The following is a 23,392-nucleotide window of genomic DNA, read 5'->3' as shown; positions in this document are numbered from 1 at the left end:
CGCTTGGTAGGAAGCACTCAGACACTTCATGGTTGTCTTTAGTAGTCAGAAAACATTAGATGTCCTCATTAGGATGAAGGGACTTGTATTTCTGTCTGATCGATGTGTACATCGTCACAGTTTTAAACAGATAAAATAATTCATTGCTGCCACTTACCTTAATTATATGTTAATGTATTCCACAATTATGTATTAATTGTGTGGGTTAGTTTTCTGTCAATTCCTGTCATCATTTACAAAAAACAACTCTTAACAAATCTGTTAGTTATATAATAGTTTTATAAAGAATGTAACACAAAACTTAGTGGTTTCTGCAAAGAGTCAAAGAAAATCAGGTCAGTACATCCATTCTAAAAATCAGTTTGGGAAGAATAAGTGAAATACTACTATTACTAATTATAATTATTTAAGTATTTCTTATTAACATTTGTAAAAGACTTATGTGCTAAGCACTTTATATACATTGTCTCTTTGAAGTCTTAAAAAAATTATGTGAAGCAGAAATTTATCAGCATTTTACAGATAAGAAAACTGAAACCAGAAGAAAGTCTCGTATACCTGGACTTATATACGTGGTAGAGACTAAACCAGGAAGTCTGATTATCAGGCCCACTCTCTGAGGCAGTGTCCTATTCTAACTTGTACTCTTTGCAATAATGAAAGTGTACAGAGGAACGTGTAGACGTGAAAGAATGTATTCAAAAAGGTAAAAGATAACGTAGTCACAATTCTTGGGGGATATTTGGGTGAAATGAGTTAGATATTTAACAGCATTGTCAGTAAAAATGTCAAATGAATACAGTAATTGCATTATCTGTAAAATTTAATATAACTAAAGACATCATTTGGGAAATCTGGAAAAATCATAAATGGAAAGTGGATATCCTTGAAAAATTGATAGATTGTATATTGGGCCAAATGTATGCATTTAGCCATTTGACTGCCAACTAAGAAATGTCTTTCTTCTCTACATTGTGAGCATCCAGAGTGTTGGTGGGAAAAGAGAGGAAAAGCATGGCCATTCTTGTTAGGTGTCTGACATGACTGTCCAGACAGTGCAAACTGCTGCAACCTAGTTAATATTGTAATAATCTTTTAGTCCTAACTACTTTTGTTATACCTCGTAATAACATGGCAAACACTATATCATGCTTTTGTGTGCTTTGATAACCTTTCTCGGATGAAGTAAAAATCTAAAGATCATTTTTTCTGCCTTACTTTTTTTGAAAACATATATTCCGTTAGAAACCAATACCATGCTCAAGGTTTTCAGAGGAAGATAAAATTACATACAAGCGCAAAGTTTTAACTAAATATTTAAATTAGAAATATGTGAAGAGAATGAACGTAGAGTCTTAGAAAAAGACAAAACCGGGCCGGGCACGGTGGCTCACGCCTGTAATCCCAGCACTTTGGGAGGCTGAGGCGGGCGGATCAGGAGGTCAGGAGATCAAGACCATCCTGGCTAACACAGTGAAACCCCATCTCTACTAAAAATACAAAAAATTAGCCAGACGTGATGGCAGATGCCTGTAGTTCCAGCTACTCTGGAGGCTGAGGCAGGAGAATGGTGTGAACCCGGGAGGTGGAGCTTGCAGTGAGCCGAGAGCCGAGATTGCGCCACTGCACTCCAGCCTGGGCGACAGAGTGAGACTCCCTCTCAAAAAAAAAGAAAAGAAAAGAAAAAAACAAAACCTAATTTACTTGTTTAGCAGTGTGCACGTTTTTCTGGCTGCCAAAAAAAATTTAAGTTTGCTTGCTGTTTTTTGTTTTCATTACAAGCGCCACATTTTAAAAACTTAACTTGGATTTTTACTTTTCGTGTACATTCTTTTATTTTCACCAATTCATCAGCACTGTTTTTTTCAGGCTATGCAGGAGATAAACACTCAATGATCCGTGTTGTAGAAAGTTAATCCATTTTGGGTTTGATAAGGAGCAACTTGAAATCATTGTACACAAGAAATGGTGGAAATTTGGGTCAATAACTATTTCCTTTGTTTCCCACAGAAAATAAATGACTTAATACTTGATAGTAATCTTCATTTTTTCTTGACACAAAAGACCAGTGGTGTTATTTCATTACATACTCCGGTGTTCTGAATGTTTTTTTCATTACTATTCAGACAACTTTTCATAAAGGGAAATGACCAATGAATATATTAATGTACAGTACTCAAACTTCTACTTCAGCAAATAGCAATTTGTATTTTGTTTTTTGGTTTTGATAACCATGAGTTTGTAGAATAAAATGGTAGTCATTTTTTTTTAGAAAATGTGGCTAATCAGGGGATTGGTTGATAGCATTTTTTTTTTTTAAACCAAACTTGTGTTTCCATGTTTGGATAAATTTGACTTTATTAGTCTCTTTTACATGATTCGAACCTGCACAGCTTAAGAGAGATCTTTCCCTCTGTGTAACAGATTTTAGGTAAGCAAAATATATTGAAATTGAATACTACACCCAGATATTCATGTATCCCAGAATGTAGTAGGTCCTTGGAGCGATATAGGAGAAATGTGACATGGTTTTCTTTTCCTCTTTGGTTTCCTGTCTTAACCTTGGTGGAAAATCTAGAAAAATCTTTGTTATTCTCCTAGCTCTTTCTTACCACCAGCACTTCCTTCATCTCAGTCATCAAAGGCTGTACAGCTATGAACTGTCTCTCAAATATTTTTCCTCCTCTTTCTTCCCACTGCCACACCACCTCTTCCCCTGTCCTGTTGTGATGGGCTGTGAGCTGGCTGCACTTTCTTTTGTATCACATCAGATATCTTTGTAAGTCAGCTGCCGAATTGCTTCTAGTCCTGTCTTTCTATAAACAATGCTTAAACATTAGCTTATGCTTAATAAGCCTTCATGACTCCTCATCACCTGTTATGTGATACCCATACATGTTTCTTCCCCTTTTACATCAAGCTCTCTTAGGGCAGAGAGCCTTTCTGTCTTGTTCACTTGCACCCCTAGCAAGTAGCACCCAACAGGCATTACAGAAACAGTTTTGAAGAAATGAATTACCATAACATATACTAAGCTTGATATGGCTCGGCTGTGTGTCCCCACTCATATCTCATGTCAAATTTTAACCTGGGGGCCTGGTGGGAGGTGATTGGATCATGGGGGCAGTTTCTAATGATTTAGCACCACCGCCCTACTACTGTCTTGTGAGTGAGTTCTCAGGAGATCTGGTTGTTTGAAAGTGTGTAGCTACTCCCCCTTTGCTCTCTTCCTCCTGGTTCAGCCATGTAAGACATGCCTCCTTCCTCTCTGCCTTCTGCCATGATTGTAAGTTTCCTGAGGCCTCCCCGGCCATGCTTCGTGTACAGCCTGTAGAACTGTGAGTCAGTTAAACCTCATTTCTTTATAAATTACCTGGTATCTGGTAGTTCTTTAGAGCAATGTGAGAAGGGACTGATATAACCTTTCATGACCTGACTCCAAGTTACCTTTCTGGTCTTATCTCTAGTTACTTCTCCAATGAACATTATGTTTTAGCCATGCCAAATTATGTTTTATTATTCACCAGTATGGGGAATTTCATATCTCTTAAGATTTTTGCCAATTCTCATCCCATCTGTCAACAACTAGCTTATCTCCTAGATCCTGGAGAATGATTGGATCTTATTTTTTTTATTAGTCCAACAAATATTTATTTATTTGATGATGTAAGTTTCAAGTCTAGGATAGGAGTACTGTTACAAACAAAAAGAGAACTCTCTCTTCTCCTGGAACTTACGTTCTAATGTAATGGCATATAAAGAGTCTGTCAGGTAGTGGTGAATACTGTGATTGAATAGAATGCACACAGTCCTGGAAGGAGGAGCATTTTTGATATGGTCAAGATGTAGCCTGAGCAGAATGGCGGACAATGGGGTTAGGGAAGTGGTTAGAGGCACCTGCTGTAGGTCAGGGCAAGAACTTCAGAATGAGCTTGGAGCTCTCCTCTCCATTGTGTATGAGATCAGTTTGCCTTTGCCTTGCTGCTTCCACCTCAACCATGGTGCTTGGTCTCTTGATATATTAGAAGCCCGAAACCCACTAGGCAGAGTTGCTTGCGCAGTTCTAGGCTTACACAGCTTTGTAGCAGTGCCAAAGTACCCTGTGCGTTGAGGATCTCTATCCCTGGAAGCAGTGAGAAATTGATTGTCATCCTGAAGTTAGACTCATTATGATTTTCATAATCTTGGACAGATTATATAATCTCTTCAAACTTTAATAATTTTCTTGTCTAAAATAGCTGTAGTAAAAAAAAAAAAAAAAAAGTTGATGTGCAATTAAATGACTGGAATGAAACTCCACAAAACTTTCTCTTTTTTGCTCACTGGTATATCCTAAATAACTGAAACAGTGGCTGGCCCTAAATAAGTATATTGTGAATGAATCAATGTATGAATGAATGATGCAATGAATGTAAAGCACATGAAACAACCCCTGTTACATGTGTTCAATAAATGTTATTGTTGTTATAACTGTTATAATTTGTAAAATTAGGGAGCCTTGTGAGGATATTGTGGTGGTATTGCAAATGTACTTCTTGATCGTCTATGAGGCCTGTGTGCTGCATTGGCACTTCTGCCCAGGCTCTTGGTGCCTGGCTTCTGTGTCTAAGCATGTGCCCAGGGAAGGAAGCCCAGCATCATGGACTGGAACACCTGGCCAACTTTCTGGTTTCTCTCTACTCCTGTTTCCTAGCTCTGGACTGTTGGGGGTAGGTCCTGAGAATTAGTTTCTGCCAGCCTCATCTCCCAGAAAGGATCTTGCTTCTGGCTTCCTTTTCCAGGACTGAAGTCAATTCTCATCTTTACCTGACATCAAACCTTCTTGTAAATCCATCTCTACCCTAATACCTGTCCTCCACATGTCGGATCTCTCCTCATAATGTTAATACCTCTTCAACTGAACTGAAGTTTTGTCCTCCTTCTCTAGGGTTTGGTTGGTGGTGGGTTAATACTTCTCTTGCCCTGATATTTTCATGCTTTCTGACCACTACTTTTATCCATGGTTCATGACTGTGGTGCAGATGGAATGGAATGAAGGGCACAGGAGAGGCTCTCATTGCATATTTAAGGACATATTTAGTCAACTCACAGCCCCCAAGTGTGTGCAGTTTTTCAGAGTATGAATGACAGAAATACTTTTCTATTATAATTTGTGTAAATGCTGGGATGAAAAGTGTTATTCAGAAGCTCAGATATCATTTTAACTATCCTCTGCCCAGGAAAGTAGGCGTGGATCTTTTGTAATTCTTAAAAATGTATTGAGGCCTTTGGAAATGCCAGTAGTAAATTTTGGCTCCCAGTTTGGATTGGATTGGTTGCCCTTTTGAAAAGCATCCATTTGCAACTTGAATAAGAACATCTGCTTTTCATGGCTAGTTCAGCAACTATCACTAATAGGAAATATTTTTTAAAATATTAGTATATAACTGCACATTGTTGTGATAGCTTAGCACTTTACCAACATAGGAAACAGGCTGATCATTGCTATCAGGAAATTAAAAATTGCTACATTACACAGACAGTTTTACTAGTCCTTAGGAGAGGTACTGTTCTATGTGCTTCAATGTGAGGTTTTTAGTGGAAGGATTCTGTTTTTGAAACTGAAGACAAATATTTCGGAATAATGTAATTTGGGTCATTGAAACATATGGGGGATTTCAGTTGGGAGTCCCAGTAGGCCTATGGTTTTGACTCTTATTTTTGTTAATAAAATACAGTTATTGACATTGTTATCCATTCTCCCAATATGCAAAAGAATGTAAGATGAAAGGCTGGGCTAGAATGGCAAAGTCTGTGTTTGAAGGGATGCTTATTTTGTCCCACTTCTGGTACTTGGATTAGTTATATGCCCTCTATGAAGCTGAGTTGTCAGCGTGAGGATATGTGAGTAGAGAAAAGGATGTTTTTACACTTAGCCATTATAAATTAAATGTAATCCTGAGAGGCGTCTGTCCTGAGTATAAAATGTAGAAGGTGAAGTTACTGTTTCATTGAAGTACATGAAACCATTGTGAAAATACTGAGTGAGCCGCCAAAGACAAGAATATTTTTTAAAAGCTGGGTAGCAGATGAAGTTACTTGCTAAATTAATTATGAGATATTGCTAGGATAGAAACATATAATCTCATCAAGTTAAGAAAATATGTGGAAAACTTGACTTAAAGGGAAAAAAAATATTAATAGTTTTGAAATAGCTTTGAAACCAAAGCCTTGATTCTCCAAATCATTGCTACTCACCAGTGACCACAAGTTTCACATTTAGTTCCATAACTAAGTTAGCTCAGCTCAGGGAGGAGCTGTTACTGAGATTCCAGAGTGTCTGTGTTGGGACCTTCAATAAGGTGTTCATATTTTTTTTCTATTATATTAGGAGTGTGTATTCATGTAGAGAAAGGTAAGTGAGTGGACAGGTAGGTACATAGAGTATGGTGGTTAAGAGTGCTGGCTTGGGGTCAGACTCATTGGTTTTCAACACAGCTGTATTGCTTTCTAATTGTGTGGCCTTGGACAATTTAACCTCCTTGTGTCTCAGATGCCTCAACATAAGATAATACAGCATCAATCTCTTGGGTTGCAGTGAGGATTAGATGAGCAGCTATATGCACAACTCTAAGTACATGGTCTGACTCACAGTAAATATGCAAATATCTGTATTATTTTTGTTACCAAGATAATGATAAAATGATTGTTGTTTCATGCCACTGTGTGATTTGTTGCATAGCAGTAGACAACTGAAATAATTACCTAAACATTATTTCAATCTATTAGGTTTGTTAACACTTACCCAGAGAGAGGGAGGAATTCACTCATTTGCTTGTATATGAGCACACGTTTTGCAGTTAGTTGTTAACCTATTAGTGGAACTGGCACATCTGCAGAAGGGCTTGAAAAAAATTGCTGTTGTGATTGGTGTTTGTTGTTTTTAGGGTAGAGGTGAGATCAGTTGGCTTCTCTAAGAAATCTTTTTTATGCAAATGCCTAATTGCCCTGTAATCTGATTCTGATATTTTTTCTATAGGAAGAGGTACCCACAGGATGTTACTTTTAACCAGTTGGCACTCTTGCATTGTAAACCTTTAAGAATCTGCTATGCCATCCTGGTGGCTCATGCCTGTATTCCCAGCACTTTGGGAGGCCAAGGCAGATGGATCACTTGAAGCCAGGAGTTCAAGACCAGCCTGGCCAACATGGTGAAACCCCCATCTCTACAAAAAATAGAAAAAATTAGGCATGGTGGCGCATGACTGTAATCCCAACTGCTCAGGACACTAGGCACAAGAATCGCCTGAACCTGGGAGGCAGAGGTTGCAGTAAGCTGAGATCATGCCACTGCACTCTAGCCTGGGTGACAGAGTGAGACTCTGTCTTAAAAAAAAAAAAAAAAAGAATCTGCTATGAAAGTGTCCCAAGCAACTTGATGTGGTGAATCTTGACTGTTCATATGTCCCTTACATCACTGTCTAGCATAATGTGGACATGGGGCAGGGCGACATATTCTTATTTCTCATCACCTGTACCTGAATATGAAGATTTAAAGTGGATGCATATTTAAATAAATATATCATATATCCTGTATCTAGAAAGAGCAAAACAGACACCAGCAGTTATTTTTGACTTACGACAGGAACCTTGTTTAAAAGCTTAGAACTGTTGAGTATTGACTAGCTAGCTCCTTATTACTCCAGTTGTGCAAAGTGAGTCAAGGTCAGGAGGAGAGAAAGGAAAAGACCTGCCTTGGGAGGTTAGGGGGGCACATTGTAGGAGTTGACCTGGAAAGTCATGCATATTGTGTGTTTTTATGAGTTCTGATCATTGACGATCAGTCCCTTTCCTTGCTGCACATTACATTCAGAATATTTTGAGATGTTGGGATCAATGACTGTTGTGCTTACATGGTTTTTGACAGGGAGAGCAAATGTCAGCTCGACTACTGTGTTGCCAACTCTTTCTTTTTCTTTTTTTTCTTTTGAGACAGTCTCACTCTGTTGCTCAGGCTAGAGTTCAGTGGCACGATCTTGGCTCACAGCAACCTTTGCCTCCCGGGTTCAAATGATTCTCCTGCCTCAGCCTCCTGAGTAGCTGATACTACAGGCGCCCACCACAAAACCTGACTAATTTTTGTATTTTTTTTAGAGACGGAGCTTTACCATGTTGGCCAGGCTGGTCTCAAACTCCTGAGCTCAAGTTACCTGCCTGCCTCAGCCTCCCAAAGTGCTGTGATTACAAGAGTGAGCCACCACGCCCGGCCGTTGCCAATTCATATTTGGTAAATGGGATATCAAGAGTACCCTTCCCATCCCATGCACCTGAAATTGGTCAACAGCCAACTAACAAATTCTATGGATGATTTTTCATTAATTGATACAATTCACTTGTGAAACAAGTGTATAAGCATACATAAAGTATTTCTTGAGGGTTGTGTAACATTAAAATATTGTAAATATACAAAGAATACTACATTACTAAAATTGATGACTAATTTTATCTCTTGGGAATCAGTTGAGCTATTGATTCCACAGCAAATGTGTTTTGATTAAGATCATGGCAAGATATGTTTGACAGCAGTTCCAAATTATTAGACTCTATTACATATTTAAAGTCTACGATCATCTGAGATTATATGTATCTGATCTTAGCTCTGTGAGATAAAGTTATCAATATTTTGATTCAAGGACTGTATTGTCAATGCTGTGTAATTACCATGTGTTGTTTAAAAATCACACACCTACCTAGATAGTTTGGAGCATGCTGTGATACTGAATGCTGTTGTTTATGAGAACTGGGGTTAGATCCATGAATGCAGAGATGAATATGCTTCACATGTGTTTGCAACAGGCATATATACAGATTGAATCTGCACTAGTTGAAAGAATTTAACAGTTGAAGCATAGTTCCCCAGCTGTGAACATTGTTATTTATGGTGTTTATTATAGTTGTGGCAGTGAATGATTCTAGAAAATCATAGAAAGATTTCCAGGAAAACTTGATTTCTTAAAAAATCGAGAATGTTTTATTTTTTTCGCTTGTACATGAAACTAAACTGTACATGTTGACTTTAACACATGTAGAATTATTCAAGAACAATAAAAATTTAAAGAAAAACCATCATGAATATATAGTGATATTTAAATGTGTTAAGTGGAACACAGACCTAGTCAGGTTTTCATGATTTATCAGTTTTTAACTTCAAAGACTCTGGTTAGCTTGCATTTTTTAAACTAATGAGTTTATCACAGCCAGTGGGGAAAATGGTTAAAGTATATCAGCTGTAAATTAGTACAAAGCACTAAAAGGGACATTAGCCTCTAATCAGATTCTAACAGTTCATTAAATCTGCTTTTCCAGAATCGCTCTTTGTCTTTTCTCCTCTTTTGCTTGGGCCTTCCTTATAAGGCATTTTCTTGCCTTTTCATCTGGGCAAGAACTCCTCCAGGGTAGGAAGCAATATCAGCTCATCCTTCATTGTCTACCAGCCAAACAGCCTACAGGGTGCTTTGTTAAGGTGGATTCCTAGAGCTGCTGCCAGACTCCAGAGAGTCGAGGGCTGGCCGGCTGCAGGAAGGCTTTCCTGAGACTGGATGGTGGTAAGCCAAGCTGGCTGCTGCCAACCACGGAAGCCAGTGACACGTTAGGATTTGAGATCCCTGCCCCATGTGAAAACAACCCACAGGCCTCCATGAAAGGGTTTCAAGTTTAGAACAACTCACCTAAGCTCACCAGTAATATACCACAGTTCCTTCTATTCCTTCTACTCTAACTTATCTATTAAGATGTAAAATTCTGAAAAAAATGGGACAAGTCAAAAGCAAAAATTTTTTAAAAGCATTCTGCCAGTTTTGAAAATATCGAACACTTATAGGGAAATAATATTGACAGTAATTTGTTTTCTTCTTTTTATCACCTAGTAGACTAGGTGGTGTAGACTTTTTAAATGCTCATTAACTCCAGAGTAAATTTGCTTTTCCTTGTTGATTCCTTGGAGTAAATATTTATGATAAGAGACTGAAAATTTTATTTCTTGGAACATTTTTCTTAACAAAAAGAAGAGTCAAGAAATATGAGAAGTAGAGTTTCACTGTACTGCACTCTGTTGGTATTATTTGGTAATAAGAACATGTAATTTATAATTTGTTGAAAGGAGAGTTGTTTTTATTTATTTATTTTTGAGATGGAGTTTCACTCCTGTTCCCCAGGCTGGAGTGCAATGGCGCGATCTTGGCTCACTGCAACCTCCACCCCCCAGGTTCAAGTGATTCTCTCACCTCAGCCTCCCGAGTAGCTTGGATTACAGGTGCCTGCTACCACACCCAGCTAATTTTTGTACTTTTAGTAGAAACGGGATTTCACCGTGTTGGCCAGGCTAGTCTCGAACTCCTGACCTCAGGTGATCCATCCGCCTCAGCCTCCCAAAGTGCTGGGGTTACAGGCGTGAGCCACTGTGCCCAGTCCAGTTGTTTTTATTTAACTTGCTATTTTGTAGAAAAGCGACCATATTAAAAGGGAACGCTTAAAGATTTAGAAATTATACTCACCTTTTTCACCAGGTAGGCAAAATATTTAGAAACTGATTTTTTTTTTCTTAGTAAGACCACTTTAGTGTCCTGTGGTTACATTCTGTAATTAAATAAAAATAACCATCCTAAAATCTCAATCAAATTTAGTTCTATCAGATTTGTAGTTGAATCAATATGTAACAGAGAAATTAGCATTCTAAACAGGTTTAAAAATATGAGCCTGATTTGGGCCTTATGCGAGCACTGATGTGTGATTCTGACTCCCTTCCTAGGTTGCTGACTGTAGAAAATCCCCAAGGCAATGACAATTACATAGAGAATAACCTTGATTTAATCTTTTATAAATGGTGTTTGAAATGTTATTGAGCTACAATATAAATAAGATTTTCTTTTCAAGAGGTGGTAAATTGAGCAAAACTTATACCAGAATAAAGACCAAATAATTATTTGTTATTTAGTTCAGCCTAAATATTCACTCTTAATCTAAGATTTATGTTGGTTGTTTGTAAAGTAGATATTTGGAGGTTGATAGGTAGAAATTTTCATTTGACCAGAATTACCATGACATAAAAATTAAACGTATGGAATTATCTTGCTTTTTAAATGATTTAGGCTTTGACTAATAATGAGAGTTTATGAATTTTTATGTGATTTTCTCCTTTATGGGTATCTTCGCACAATACAATTTCCAGAACTAAGGGAAGAGAAAAACTTGCCTTCTGTTTCCTTCCACTATTGTGAAAGTGTGATGAATTGTTGCAGCCCCATATAAATTAATGTAAGGTTTCCATACTCTAGTTTATTACAGTCTGACCTCCAACCCAGAGGTCAGAGAATCAGACTGATTAATTCAACTGCTTGGTCTTTATTTCAAATGAAAGTTCAGAGTAGGGGGGTAATTGGTTATGCCGATATTCTCATTTAATTATCTTTATTGTTTAAAAAAATTAGGTTAGCAGTACTAAATGTACTACAATGAAGGAAGACTCTCCCAGAGGTCCTCTTTTGAATGCTTTAGAGCTGAATCTTTCTCTCTCCCTTTTATTTTCAGAATATCAACACCTTTGAGAACAGAATGTTAATGCTTGATGGGATGCCGGCAGTCAGAGTCAAAACAGAGCTTTTGGAATCTGAACAAGGGGTAAGCACAAGTTTCCAGCAATGCCCCACTGCTTTTGATGAGAGTGGCATTCTTCTGCAGAGTATCCTGAGGTTTGCAGAGCACTTCTACGGTTTCCTTTGCTTAAACTTTTCTCTCTCAGGTTAAAACAAACAAACAAAAAAATCTGAGATTGTGGTTAATTTGTATCCATTTGCAACCTCTACTGTTATTTCCTTGGAAGGGATAGTGTCCTAAAAGTTGGAAGGCATAGTGACATTATGAGAACCGTATGGCTATATCTCAATTGGTAAATGATTTGAAAAGCTAATAAAAATCCAAAGCAAAGAGGAAGTATTAAAAAATCAGTTGGGAATATAACCTTAGTGTCATCATAGTTTGGTTGATTCTAATCAGGAAATGACAAAGTACAGCTATGAGAATGTTACTGTTTGTTGAATGGGCTTCTTTTTTGACATTTGTACTTGCTCTTTCTTACTGTAGGAGTACTAGGGGATAGTTGATGAGGTCACTGAATTTGAAAAATGTCTTAAATCAAAAGGATTCTTTAACAATACATAGCCAAACCAATGAATTAATTTATGGGTACTGAAAATATAAAGACTACGAGTGCATATTTTTTTAAATGACATAGATTTTATAATGAACATTAATGTCTTCACTGGTTTAGTTAAGAGCATAAGAGCAGTATAATTGGTTGCAGCATTGGCAACTTTAAGGGATAAAGCACTGCTCATGGGCTGAGTGCCTATTGGCTACCTATCTTATTAAACCACCACCACTGAGGCAGCACAGGTGACTGACAGAAGGACATAAATACGTATATTATCTTTACCTTATCAGTATCTCTCTTATTAAAACATCATTACTAAAAATTAGCAATGTTTTGTACTTGAACATTCAAAAGAAATTTTAAATGTGAATAAAATCTCACTGTTAAGAGTATAAAAATCGATGTGGATGAGTGCATCCGGGATCCCACTCATAGGGTTAGGGTATTGATGTCCCAAAAGGATTTCATAATGAGGACATTCAAGGTTATGGATCCAGATGGTGTATTTAGAGGGTCTCTTCAGTAACTTCTGCCTACCTGAGCATCATGTAGCGGAGTGTGTGGCATGTCAATATAATTTATTTCATTGTAAGCCTGTGTTTGAACAGAGCCTTCTCGTGGTAGAAGATGTCTTTTCACCTCTATGTTCTGGGTTGACGTTTTTAGCTCTGAAATGAACTTTGTGGAGTATTTCAACCAATAACATGACTCCACAGTCCTAGACATGATATAATGACCAACTCATATAGATTCAGCGCAAGACACAGGCGGCAGAGGATCATGAGGGAGCAGACTGTGGCAATTACTAACATTGGTTCAGTATAGACAACCTTTCAGAAAACATCATGTGTTCAATTGGATTTCCTAGCTGGATTCACTAAGTTAAATTCTGTGTATCTTCCAAACCTTATAGATAGTTTTAACCTTTTTTGATTAACCTAACCATGGGGAGGATTTGTCTTAGTTCTTTAGAGTTCTGTTTTCTTAATTCATTTCTTAATCTAGTTGCATTATCATGAGTTTAATAAAATAAATTTCTGCTCAACTCATATAGAGTCTAGCATCTTATTCAGAAAGGATAGCCTTTTCCCACTGCTCATGGGGAAAAAAAGTGAAAAAGCAGTCTGTATTTCACAATAATTTCTTCAGCTTGAAATAACAGAGAATCTGTTCAAACTATGCACGTTGGAGGAAGGCAGAAACTACAGCAAATCAGTTAGAAGCGTAGCCCCGGACCAATGGTCAAAGCCAGAATAGTGGGTTGCTGTCACCAGTCCTGGTAATCTTTAACAATATCCATATAGTTCTTTCCCCTTTTTTTTTCGGTTTCAAGGTAAGGTCTACCTGAAAGATTTAAGTGCACAAAAAAACAAAAGCCAGTATTCCCAGCAGTTTTGCAGTGTGAGGAAAAACCCCATGTCACGTTATTATAGAAAGCGTCTTTTTGTCCTTAGATAGGGACATGAAAAGCTGTGGGTTCATAGGTATTGCCTAATGCCTGTTCATGGAAATCAATTTTACTCCTTGTGAATGGAGCTGATGTTGGTATTTTAGATTGTGCATGTTGAAGGGAAATAGAACTTTATTTTTTTCCTTTTGGGTTTATGTGTACTTCTTAAATATATGACAGATATAATTGCATTCTCTTTTGTAGCAAAGCTTCAGGAGAATCAGCCTGTAGTGTTTAATGAAATGTATGATGATTTAACTCTATTAGAATACAACAATTTTAACACTTTTGTAATGCTTTAAATCAACTCTTCTTTAAAACAAAATCTGGAATTTTGGTGACTTTCATTTTTGGCCACTTTACTGGGTTTTTCATTGGAGAAGGTGAGGTGGGTGTTATATACCATATAATGTTCAGAATCTTAGAACTATTTTTAGATAAGGAGAACTAGAATTTTGAATATTTCATGACTTCTTCCTCATTTATGACTTAAAGGCTGGTTGAAGTTTAATTCTGTGTAAGAAAAACACATTAGTGAAATTTCAATAAATAATTACACTCACATGTGCAATTATGGGCATTTGTTTATTTATCTATTTTTATGACATAGGGTTTTACTTGCTATGTTGTCCGGACTGGACTCAAACTCTTGGGTTCAAGTGATCTTCCTGCATAAGCCTCTCAAGTAGCTGGGGTTTCAGACATGTGCCACCATACCCAGCTGATTATGGACTTTTGAAAAAGATGAAACATGTTAATTAACAATGAACAAAAAGTGATAGAAACTTGTCTGTGTCACAGCAATAAATGAGAAAGCTTGAAGAAAGCCTGAAAGTAGTACATTGGTTGGAATGTATAATCACTCTGAAAAACCTAGTTTTGGTACTCTGTCTTTAAGAAATAGATACTCATCTCAATCTTTTGGTGAAGAAAAGCCGGTATTTCTCTCAGGCTGCACGCAGCATTTTAAAGATATGCTACTCTACATGCCCTTGTTTATCAGTGCACCAGGAAGGCATGTAGTTGTTCTCTGCTGTGTGTTATAAAGAGTCCTTTAAGTCTTCTGCTGTCAGCTGGGCTCTGCATGTCTCCCCACCCCTCCAAGGAATTCAGGACCTGAGGAGCACATTTCAGAAGTTAAAGACAGATTGGGAACAGACCTGCGTCTCTTCTCTGGAAAGTTCTGGCTGCCTTGACTCATTCTCTTAATGAGATTTATGCTGTGTGTGTGTGTGGTCATGTGTCTTCAATCAGAGTGTAAACTCCTAGAGGACAAGGACTATTTCTTATATTTCTGGTTCGTATCTCTTATAGTTTCTGGCACATGGTAAATACATTATTTATTCAACTTTTCTAGGCATTATAATTAGCATGGTGAAAAATATAAAACCAGTCAACAGATAATTGTCAACCTGCTCTATGTCATAGGGTTATTGTGAATGTAAAAATCAAAATTGTAAATATTGGAAATATGTGTTCTCATTGGTGACAGGAGTCCTCATCTTGTAGCCATGTGAACCAGATAGGTGTGGTAGCATATGGGCACCACCTCTGTGTGCCTTCTGTTTGGAGTTCTCTGACTCTTGCATTTTCAGTTAAGTGAAAGCTAGGCAGATGATTATTGCAGTCACCTGAAATGTGACTTCGGTTTTCTTCTTGCTTGTTGGTAACACAGCACATGCTGCTGGCAGTCTCTAGGAAGGGCATGTTCTCTTGGGATACACTTCAGGGGCACAGCAAGGAGTGTTTGAATGACTTTGTCTGTGACTTTGGTGTATGCGCCCTGCTGTTACAAGCGCGTCCCAAATGCTGTTAGTCTTTGGATGTTCTAACATGTTATTAAGCAAAGGACTGAAACAAGAAGAAGAGTATTAAAACTATCACACTCAGCTATAAGGCAGTATATAGAGGATACTGCCCCAAAGATATACTACGTGATTTTATTCCTGGCCCTGCAGTTTACCAGCTTGAATGACATTGGGAAGTTATTTTCTATCTCCAGGCCTTTATGTCCTCAGCCATACAATGGGGGTGCTGGAGATGAGGCCTTCCCTGCCAGTTAAAGTCTGTCATTCTGTGATCCTGGTGAGGAGCAAGGGGTGAGACAAAGTCTTTCTATTTATGCATTTAAGAGTCTTACTGCAGTGAAGCTTCCTATGTATGGAAGTGTAAATTTACAGACTTCAAAGTGAGAAAGACCTGAGTTCAGATGGTATTCAGCCTGGTACCAGCTGTGTGGGTCATCCTTAGTCTCCTCTAATCCTACTCACCTGGAAGGTGGAATTAACCACCCATCCTCGCAGGAGCCTGCCTGCCTTTGGTGGGTGCTGAGTCAGTGTTCTCCTTTAGAAGAAAAACAGGAGAAAAAGGCCCTATTACTTTCATTTATGTTGCTGCAATCCTCATGAGGTATCTAGTAAGACTTCGACATCTGGTTAATTCATAATTCTCCAAGTAGATACAGGGTAGATCTGAAATTAGAACCCTTTTTTTTTCATTTGAATTTTCATTTAAGCATATCTGGAAAAATGTTTCAAATTCTGATTAGAGTTTATGATGTGAAATAATGGAACACAAATAATAATATCAGTAACAGAATAAAAACAGAATAATGGAACCAAAGAAATGAAAATAGTTTATTCTGCCTAATTTTCTGTATTTGAAATTCTTAAAATGTTTTAAAAAGAAAAGATGAACTCTCTAAATAAAAATATTTTTGAAAACTATATAGGTGCAGAGGACTCAGAGGGAGACCTGAAAGCAGCATTTCTTAGTCACCCTCACTGTTTATTTCCTAAGTCTGAGGAATCTGCCACGGGGAAGGAGCTGACCTGAGCATCTACACTAACTGCAAGGGTGTTGAAGCCATTGGTTATCCTGCCTCTCTTCTCTGCTGTAGAACCAGGTACAGTTCTGATCCGTGGGCCAGTAGAGAAGAGCGGCAATAGTGTGGCAGAAACAGGGAAAGAGATTGGGTGTTTTGCTAATTTTAAGTGGTCTAAGCAGTCAGTAATTGAGTGGAAGTCAGACTCCTTTCTGTTATCCTTGGGGAAGAGAGCCTAATGCCTCTTTGCCATAGCCATGTAGCTAGGAGGGGTGCAGGCATTGCCGCAGACAAGTATAGGATCACGTCAATACTTCATGCCTTAACTACCAGGAAATGTTCACCTTGGCCAGACCAGAGATTCCTATGCACTCCCTCATTTTAGAGGCAGAACAAAAGAGGATAAGAGAGACTTGGTCTTTTCCCTAGAGGCAGCTTGCAGTAACTTTTAGAAACCATTCTGCAGGACGTTAATAGCAAAGTGTTGAAGCTATTTCTATATCACAAAGAGCTGACTAGCATCATGAAGCCAGCTGTAATGTAACTTCCTTAAGAGCAGAGCTTATGCTTCATGTTTCTTGTTATTCCTCATCATCTCAGCACAGGAGCTTATGAATAGGCAGGGCTCAATAAATGGTGATTCATTCATGTGCTATTTGTTGTAAGTGAGAGACTGTTTGGCACACTGTGGAATTGAGAGGATTTGGAGATGGGTGCTTTTTTGAAAAAGACTCTAGTCCTTAGGCTTAATAAAAAAATATAGACGAGTGCAAGTATTGTAGCTGAACCTGGAAATGTGCTATGGAATGTTTACTTAAGGCAGGAAATAAATTACATTAAAATTCAGTAGCATTAGGGGGAAAAAACCCAACAATTAACCTAACTTTTTTCCTCAGTAAACCTATTTAATTTTACACTAACGATCTAGTTTACATCTGTATGTAAAGGCTTAGTAAGACAGTGTTACTTTAATGACTTTATCAGAAGTGAAAAAAGGGCATTATTAAAAATGCCACTTTCATTACCCTTTAACAGGGGCTCATTATTTCCTCTCCTGCTGTGGAACAGGGGCCAGCGTTTGGCTAAATTGATAGAATTATCTTGGAAATACAAATTTGCTTATCATTTAATATTCTCTGATGACCCACTGCTTGAGATCTTTTGATCTATAGTGAAATCTGTGCATGTCACTACCTGGCTTCAAAGAAAAAACATTTGCAGTTGCTGTGTTATGTCTAATGTGAGAAGACCATTTTTTTTTAAGCAGAAAGAAATGTCTGCTCTTGCAAGACTGATATTTTAAGAAGAGATATCCTCCACTAAAGATGCAGAGTTGGACTGATTTTAGTAATGTCAGAATGGCCAATAAATATATTAATAGAAGGGATTGAAAATCAATGAGCTGTGATAGTAATTACAGATAGTACCCAAGGGAAATACAGCAGACAGACAAATCCTTTCCCTCAGGGCCTGCCCCGGGCAAAGCTGTGAAGTTGAGAAGTCTGCCCTTCTTCCCTTTAGCAATGTACTTTCTCTTTCAACTGCATTCTCCTGCCACCACAATCCAGATGTCCCTGCCCTCTGATGGTGCTGTAATGGTTCAAGGTACCAATAGATGACCAGTTCTAACCACAATCTCATTAATTGAAGAGAATGTAAAGTGTCCTTTCCAAGAGTTATTTGCATTTTTATAGGGTCAGTGCTTTGTAAAAAGGAAGATTTTTAAAGGAAATTTCATGCTCTGAGTAATTTGAGCATTTTGATTTCAGGCAAATTAACCTTTCCAGAATATTAACCTTTCCAGAATATTTCAGCTTCTACAAGACCACGGTCTGCTTTGTCTCGTTGTCTTTGTGGAAGAATTTTTTTTAAAAAATCTGAACCATCAAGCATGTTTTCTCTGTAGATGTGTTTTCTTGAGCTAATGTTTGCATTCTGGTTCAGAGTTGATAAAGTGCATCACAAAAAATGTCCTTATTTATTTATTTATTTATTTATGAGACAGAGTCTCGCCCTGTTGCCAGGCTGGAGTGCAGTGGCACGATCTCAGCTCACTGTAACCTCCGCCTCCCAGGTTTAAGCAATTCTCCTGCCTCAGCCTCCCAAGTAGCTGGGATTATAAGTACATGCCACCATGCCCAGATAATTTTTGTATTTTTAGTAGAGACGGGGTTTCACCATGTTGGGCAGGATGGTCTCAATCTCCTGACCTTGTGATCCACCTGCCTTCGACTCCCAAAGTGTTGGGATTACAGGCGTGAGCCACTGCATCTGGCCAAAATCTCCTGTTTAACCTTTGGAGGAGTTTTACTTCTGACTACGAAGTATTAACTACTGTGGGAATTGACTCCCACCATAAACAACTAGAAACTCAGATGAAATAAGAGATATTTTTTCACACATTGGACAACAAGTGGTCCGTGAGAGGAGAGCAGAAAACGTGAGGAACTCTACAATGGCCTCCGGTTACTGCTTGGAGATACCTTCCCGGCGGCAAAGCAGGGAGGAAGAACCCATATAGGACCTTGCAGTCTCACTGAGCTAAGCAGGCAGAGTTTGATATTTGGAGAAGTTAGGACAACTAGTTTGTGAGAAGAACAATAGTGCAGAGGAGGGAATTGCACAAAAAGAGAGCTCTGGAGATCTCCATAGGGGCCCACTAAAGGGTTTGGTGAGTACTTATCTTCCTGTGTATTGAGGAAGGCAAGGAAAGGCCAGCCAGACAGCAGTGGGTTGAACAATTCTTGGAGCTCACATAAAGCTGACAGAAATCAGGGTGGAGCAACCTCTTCATATGTGAGGCATTGGGAAGAGGGCTTGGAAGGGTCACAGCTTAGTGGCCCTTAGTCCTGGAATAGACTGCTCTGGACTTACCCTGACAAACCTTAGAAACAAGCATTGAAAGGACCGAACTGATCTGCAAGTCACTCAACTGTATATCAGAACAAAAATGCACTCCAAAGAAGACATGATCTAGTGCTGAGTGATGTAAAAATCACAATGTCTGGCATCCGGTCAAAATTAACAGATGTGCAAAGAAGCAGGAAAATAGAACTTATAGTCAAGTTTTAAAAATGAATCAATAGAAACACATCCAGAAATGACAAATAATAAGCAAGGATCTTAAAACATCTATTTTGTATCTTATATGCTCACGAATGTGAAGGAAAACCTGAAAATGATGAGAAGAGAAATGGAAGGTACAAAATGATAAAAAATGAAATAGATGAAACATATACCGTGTATGTCCATTTTTGTATTACTGTAAAGAAATACCCGAGGCCAAGTGCTCACGCCTGTGATCCCAGCACTTTGAAAGGCCAAAGGAGGTGGATCACTTGAGCGCAGGAGTTCAAGACTAGCCTGGACAATGTGGTGAAACCCTATTTCTACAAAAAGTACAAAAATTAGCCAGGCGTGGTGACACGTGCCTGTAGTCCCAGCTACTCCGGAGGTTGAGGTGGGAGGATTGCTAGAACTCGGGAGGTGGAGGTTGCAGTAAGCCAAGATCCCATCACTGCACATCAGCCTGAGCAACACGAGACTCTGTCTCTAAATAAATAAATAAATAAATAAATAAATAAATAAATAAATCACGGCAGAAAGCAGAGTGGGAGCTGGTGCCTCATGTGGTGAGAGGGAGGTGGTGCCAGGATAACAACTTGTGAACTCAGAGTGAGAACGCATTCATTACTATGAAGACAACACCAAGTCATTAATGAGAGATCTGCCCCCATGACACAGCACCTCACACTAGACCCACCTCTAACATTGGAGGTCACATTTCCACGTGAAATTCGAAGGGGAAAAAAATTCCAAAGCATATCATACTGTATTTAAAATTTTAAAAATACAGTGGATGACATTAATAGATATTGCATTAAAAAAGATCAGTGTCTGAATACTTAGCAATAAAAACTCTCCGAAATAGGCCAGGCGCAGTGGCTCTTGCCTGTAATCCCAGCACTTTGGGAGGTCGAGGTGTGTGGGTCACTCGAGGTCAGGAGTTCGAGACCAACTTGGCCAACATGGCAAAACCTTGTCGCCACTAAAAAATAAAAAGTACAAAAATTAGCCAGGCATCATGGCTCATGCCTGTAATCCCAGCTACTCTAGAGGCTGAGGCAGGAGACTCACTTGAGCCCAGGAGGTGGAGGCTGCAGTAAGCTGAGATTGTGCCACTACTCTCCAGCCTGAGTGACAGAGTGAGACTGCATCTGTCTCAAAATAAATAAACAAAAATAAACACCTATTCAAAATAAAGCACAAAGCGCATAGAGAAAATAAATAGAGACTGAAGATAAAAACAGAGCTTCAGTAAGCAGCTGTGGAACAATATAAAGTTGCTTATCATCCATACAATTGGACTTTTAAGAAGAGGGAGATCAGAAAAAATATTTGAAGAAGAAAAGCTGGACGTTGTTCAGATAGGATAGAAACTATGAACTCACAAATCCCAGGAAGTTTAATGAGCCCCAAACAGAATGAATGTCACTAAAACACATAATAATCAAATTGCCAGAAACAAGTAATGAAGGACATAGTCTTAAAAGCAGCCAGGAGGCGAAAAATACACCTTTCATATGAAGGAAGACAAATCAGTCTTCTTATCTGAAATCAGCCAGGAAAGAAGAAAGAAATTGCAGGCAGAAAGAAAAGGATGCTAGGTACAAATTTAGATTTATACAGGAAATGAGTAATGGTAAACATATGGGTCAATATAAAAGAATTTTAAAATCTTTTTAAAAGATAGTTGACTGCTGAAAGCAAATATAACAATGTATGGTGGAGTTCATGACATATTGAATGAAAATGAGTAGTAATGACAGCACAGGGCAGGGTTATGGAAGGAAGTATAGGTAGAGTTCTTCCACCACATGTGAAATGGTGTGGTATTATTTGACGGTAGGTCAGTAAGTCGTTAAGTGATAACTTGTGATAAAGGTTTATGTTGTAAATTCTAGAGCAACCATACACACAAAACAACCAGATATAGTTGTCAAACCAATAGTGGAGATGAACCAGAAACACTGCAAAAAAAAGCCCCTCAGTTTATCTAAAAGAAGAAAAGGCAAAAGGAACAGAGTGCAGATAGCAAGATGGTACATTCTAGAGTAATCAAAGGATAGAATCTAGAGTAGTCAAAATCTTCAACAGTAGAATGAAGTTGCCAGGTGTTGGGGGAGATGGAGATAGGAAGTTGTCCTGAGAGTACAGAGTTTCAGTTTTGTAAGATGAAGAAAGCTCTAGACATCTGTTACACAATGTTGTGAATATAGTTAACACTACTGAGTTGTACGCTTAAAAATGGTTAAGAGGGTAAATTTTATGTTATATGTTCTTTACCACAATTAAGAATTAAAAAACATTTTTTTGAACCAGAGGGCTTAGGATTTGTAACTGTGTAGGAGAGCAAATATGAATTCCTAAACTGGCTAAGGGAAGACTTGAGCAGATTGCTTTGTATAGTTGAAAGGGTCAGTGACTTTTTAAGAAATCTGTTTGTTATAGCAGCAACCATGTGTGAATATATGGCCTTCCTTGTACTTACCGTGAAAACTTAAATGAATTTTGGCTTTGACAGCATCCTTCTAACTCTGCAGGAAGAAGTTTCATATGAAAGGTGAGACTATTCATGTTTAGCCACGCCGGTCCTGTTGATTTCCTGTGTACAAGGCCTGTCCTGAGATCAGAAACTGGAATTCTTATGTCTGATAGCATTTTATTTTAGAAAAGTTTAAATATCTATAAAAAACCCATCAAGAGAAATTAAAGGACATGATGACATCTTGAAATAAAAACTATTAATAGTTTTGAATGTTTTCTTCCTGGAACATAATAATTCTCTGGTAAACATTCTTTTAAGATAAAAAGTGAAAGGATGGAAAAAGATACATTATGCAAAGACTAAATAACAGCAAAACCAAAATGTTGGTGCCTGTATTCATATCAAATTAGGTCTCAGAACAATAATATAACCAGAGATAAAATTGAGCATTTCATAATGATGAGGATGTCAGTTCATTAAGAGAACATAATAGTTTCACATGCTTGTCTGCCTTAGTAATCCTTTGAGTAGATGTAATATTATTTTTATTAGTAAATAACATTGCAGATATATCGTGCACATAAGATCACACAACCAGTAAGTAACAGGCACTGAATGTAGTCTGTGTCTTGTGAATCAGTCTTTTCGTCATTCAGGGTATTTGTCTTTGTAACTCGGTTTTGATCATTGTGACTAGTTATCACATTGGACATGATCTGGTATCGGACATTATTCCTATTAATATATTGATGTGTAAGAAGAATCTAATATAGATCTTGTGAAAAGATTTTGTTTAGTACCCCGGTAAATACAAATTTGCCTAACTAGAGTCACAAGGCCTTTTATGCAGTATCCTACAGTAAATGTGAACTCTTGAATCATTCTTTCAACTGAATTTCATAGGATTAAAACATATTTTACTACATAAGTTATGTTTGTTTTATGTAAAATAATGTTTGTATTTACTTAATGGGCAGAAATAATCCCTGGTCACCACATGAGCAAAATTCTATTTCACTGTGTGTCTATCAATTTTAGAAATCAATAGATTGAGCAGAACTGACACCACATATTAGATTCAACTTCTGGAAGACTCCCCTAGTGTTTTGAGAAACCAATGTAACAATAAAGATGTCAACGGGTTTTTTTGTTTTCTTTACAAATTATGTTAGAGAATCATCACTGAGAAAAATGCTGTGCTCTGAAGGCATGCGACCTGGTGACAATTTTGATGAGTTTAATGTCTCACTAAGTGATCATATCTGTGGCTATAGAAGAATGAAACTGTGTTCACTGTCGTTGGTCAGTCGTGTCTGTTGTCTTAAGAAAATGCGAAGAAAGTGTCATAAGGAAATATGAACTTCTTTTCATCTATCTTAAATG

General features: G+C 37.9%; 1 protein-coding gene across 8 annotated transcripts in view; it reads left to right on the top strand.

Annotated features, from left to right (window-relative positions):
* KLF12 (Kruppel like factor 12) overlaps positions 1-23,392 on the top strand; it is a 462,251-nt gene that overhangs the window by 191,067 nt on the left and 247,792 nt on the right. For 6 of the 8 annotated variants that reach the window (XM_030922037.1, XM_030922033.1, XM_030922034.1 and 3 more), the window contains one exon: positions 11,566-11,655. In XM_030922037.1, coding sequence (XP_030777897.1) covers positions 11,590-11,655 — 66 coding nt within the window. In that variant the 5' untranslated portion in view covers positions 11,566-11,589. Of the gene's footprint in view, positions 1-8,249; positions 8,267-11,565; positions 11,656-16,368; positions 16,543-23,392 lie in introns of those variants that run through there. The other 2 variants (XM_030922039.1, XM_030922038.1) reach the window with 2 other exon arrangements.

Source organism: Rhinopithecus roxellana, chromosome 18, assembly GCF_007565055.1.
Source record: "Rhinopithecus roxellana isolate Shanxi Qingling chromosome 18, ASM756505v1, whole genome shotgun sequence".
Classification (NCBI taxonomy): Eukaryota; Metazoa; Chordata; class Mammalia; order Primates; family Cercopithecidae; genus Rhinopithecus; species Rhinopithecus roxellana.
The sequence above is the reverse complement of the archived record's forward strand: the minus strand, read 5'-3'. Positions and strand labels throughout refer to the sequence as shown.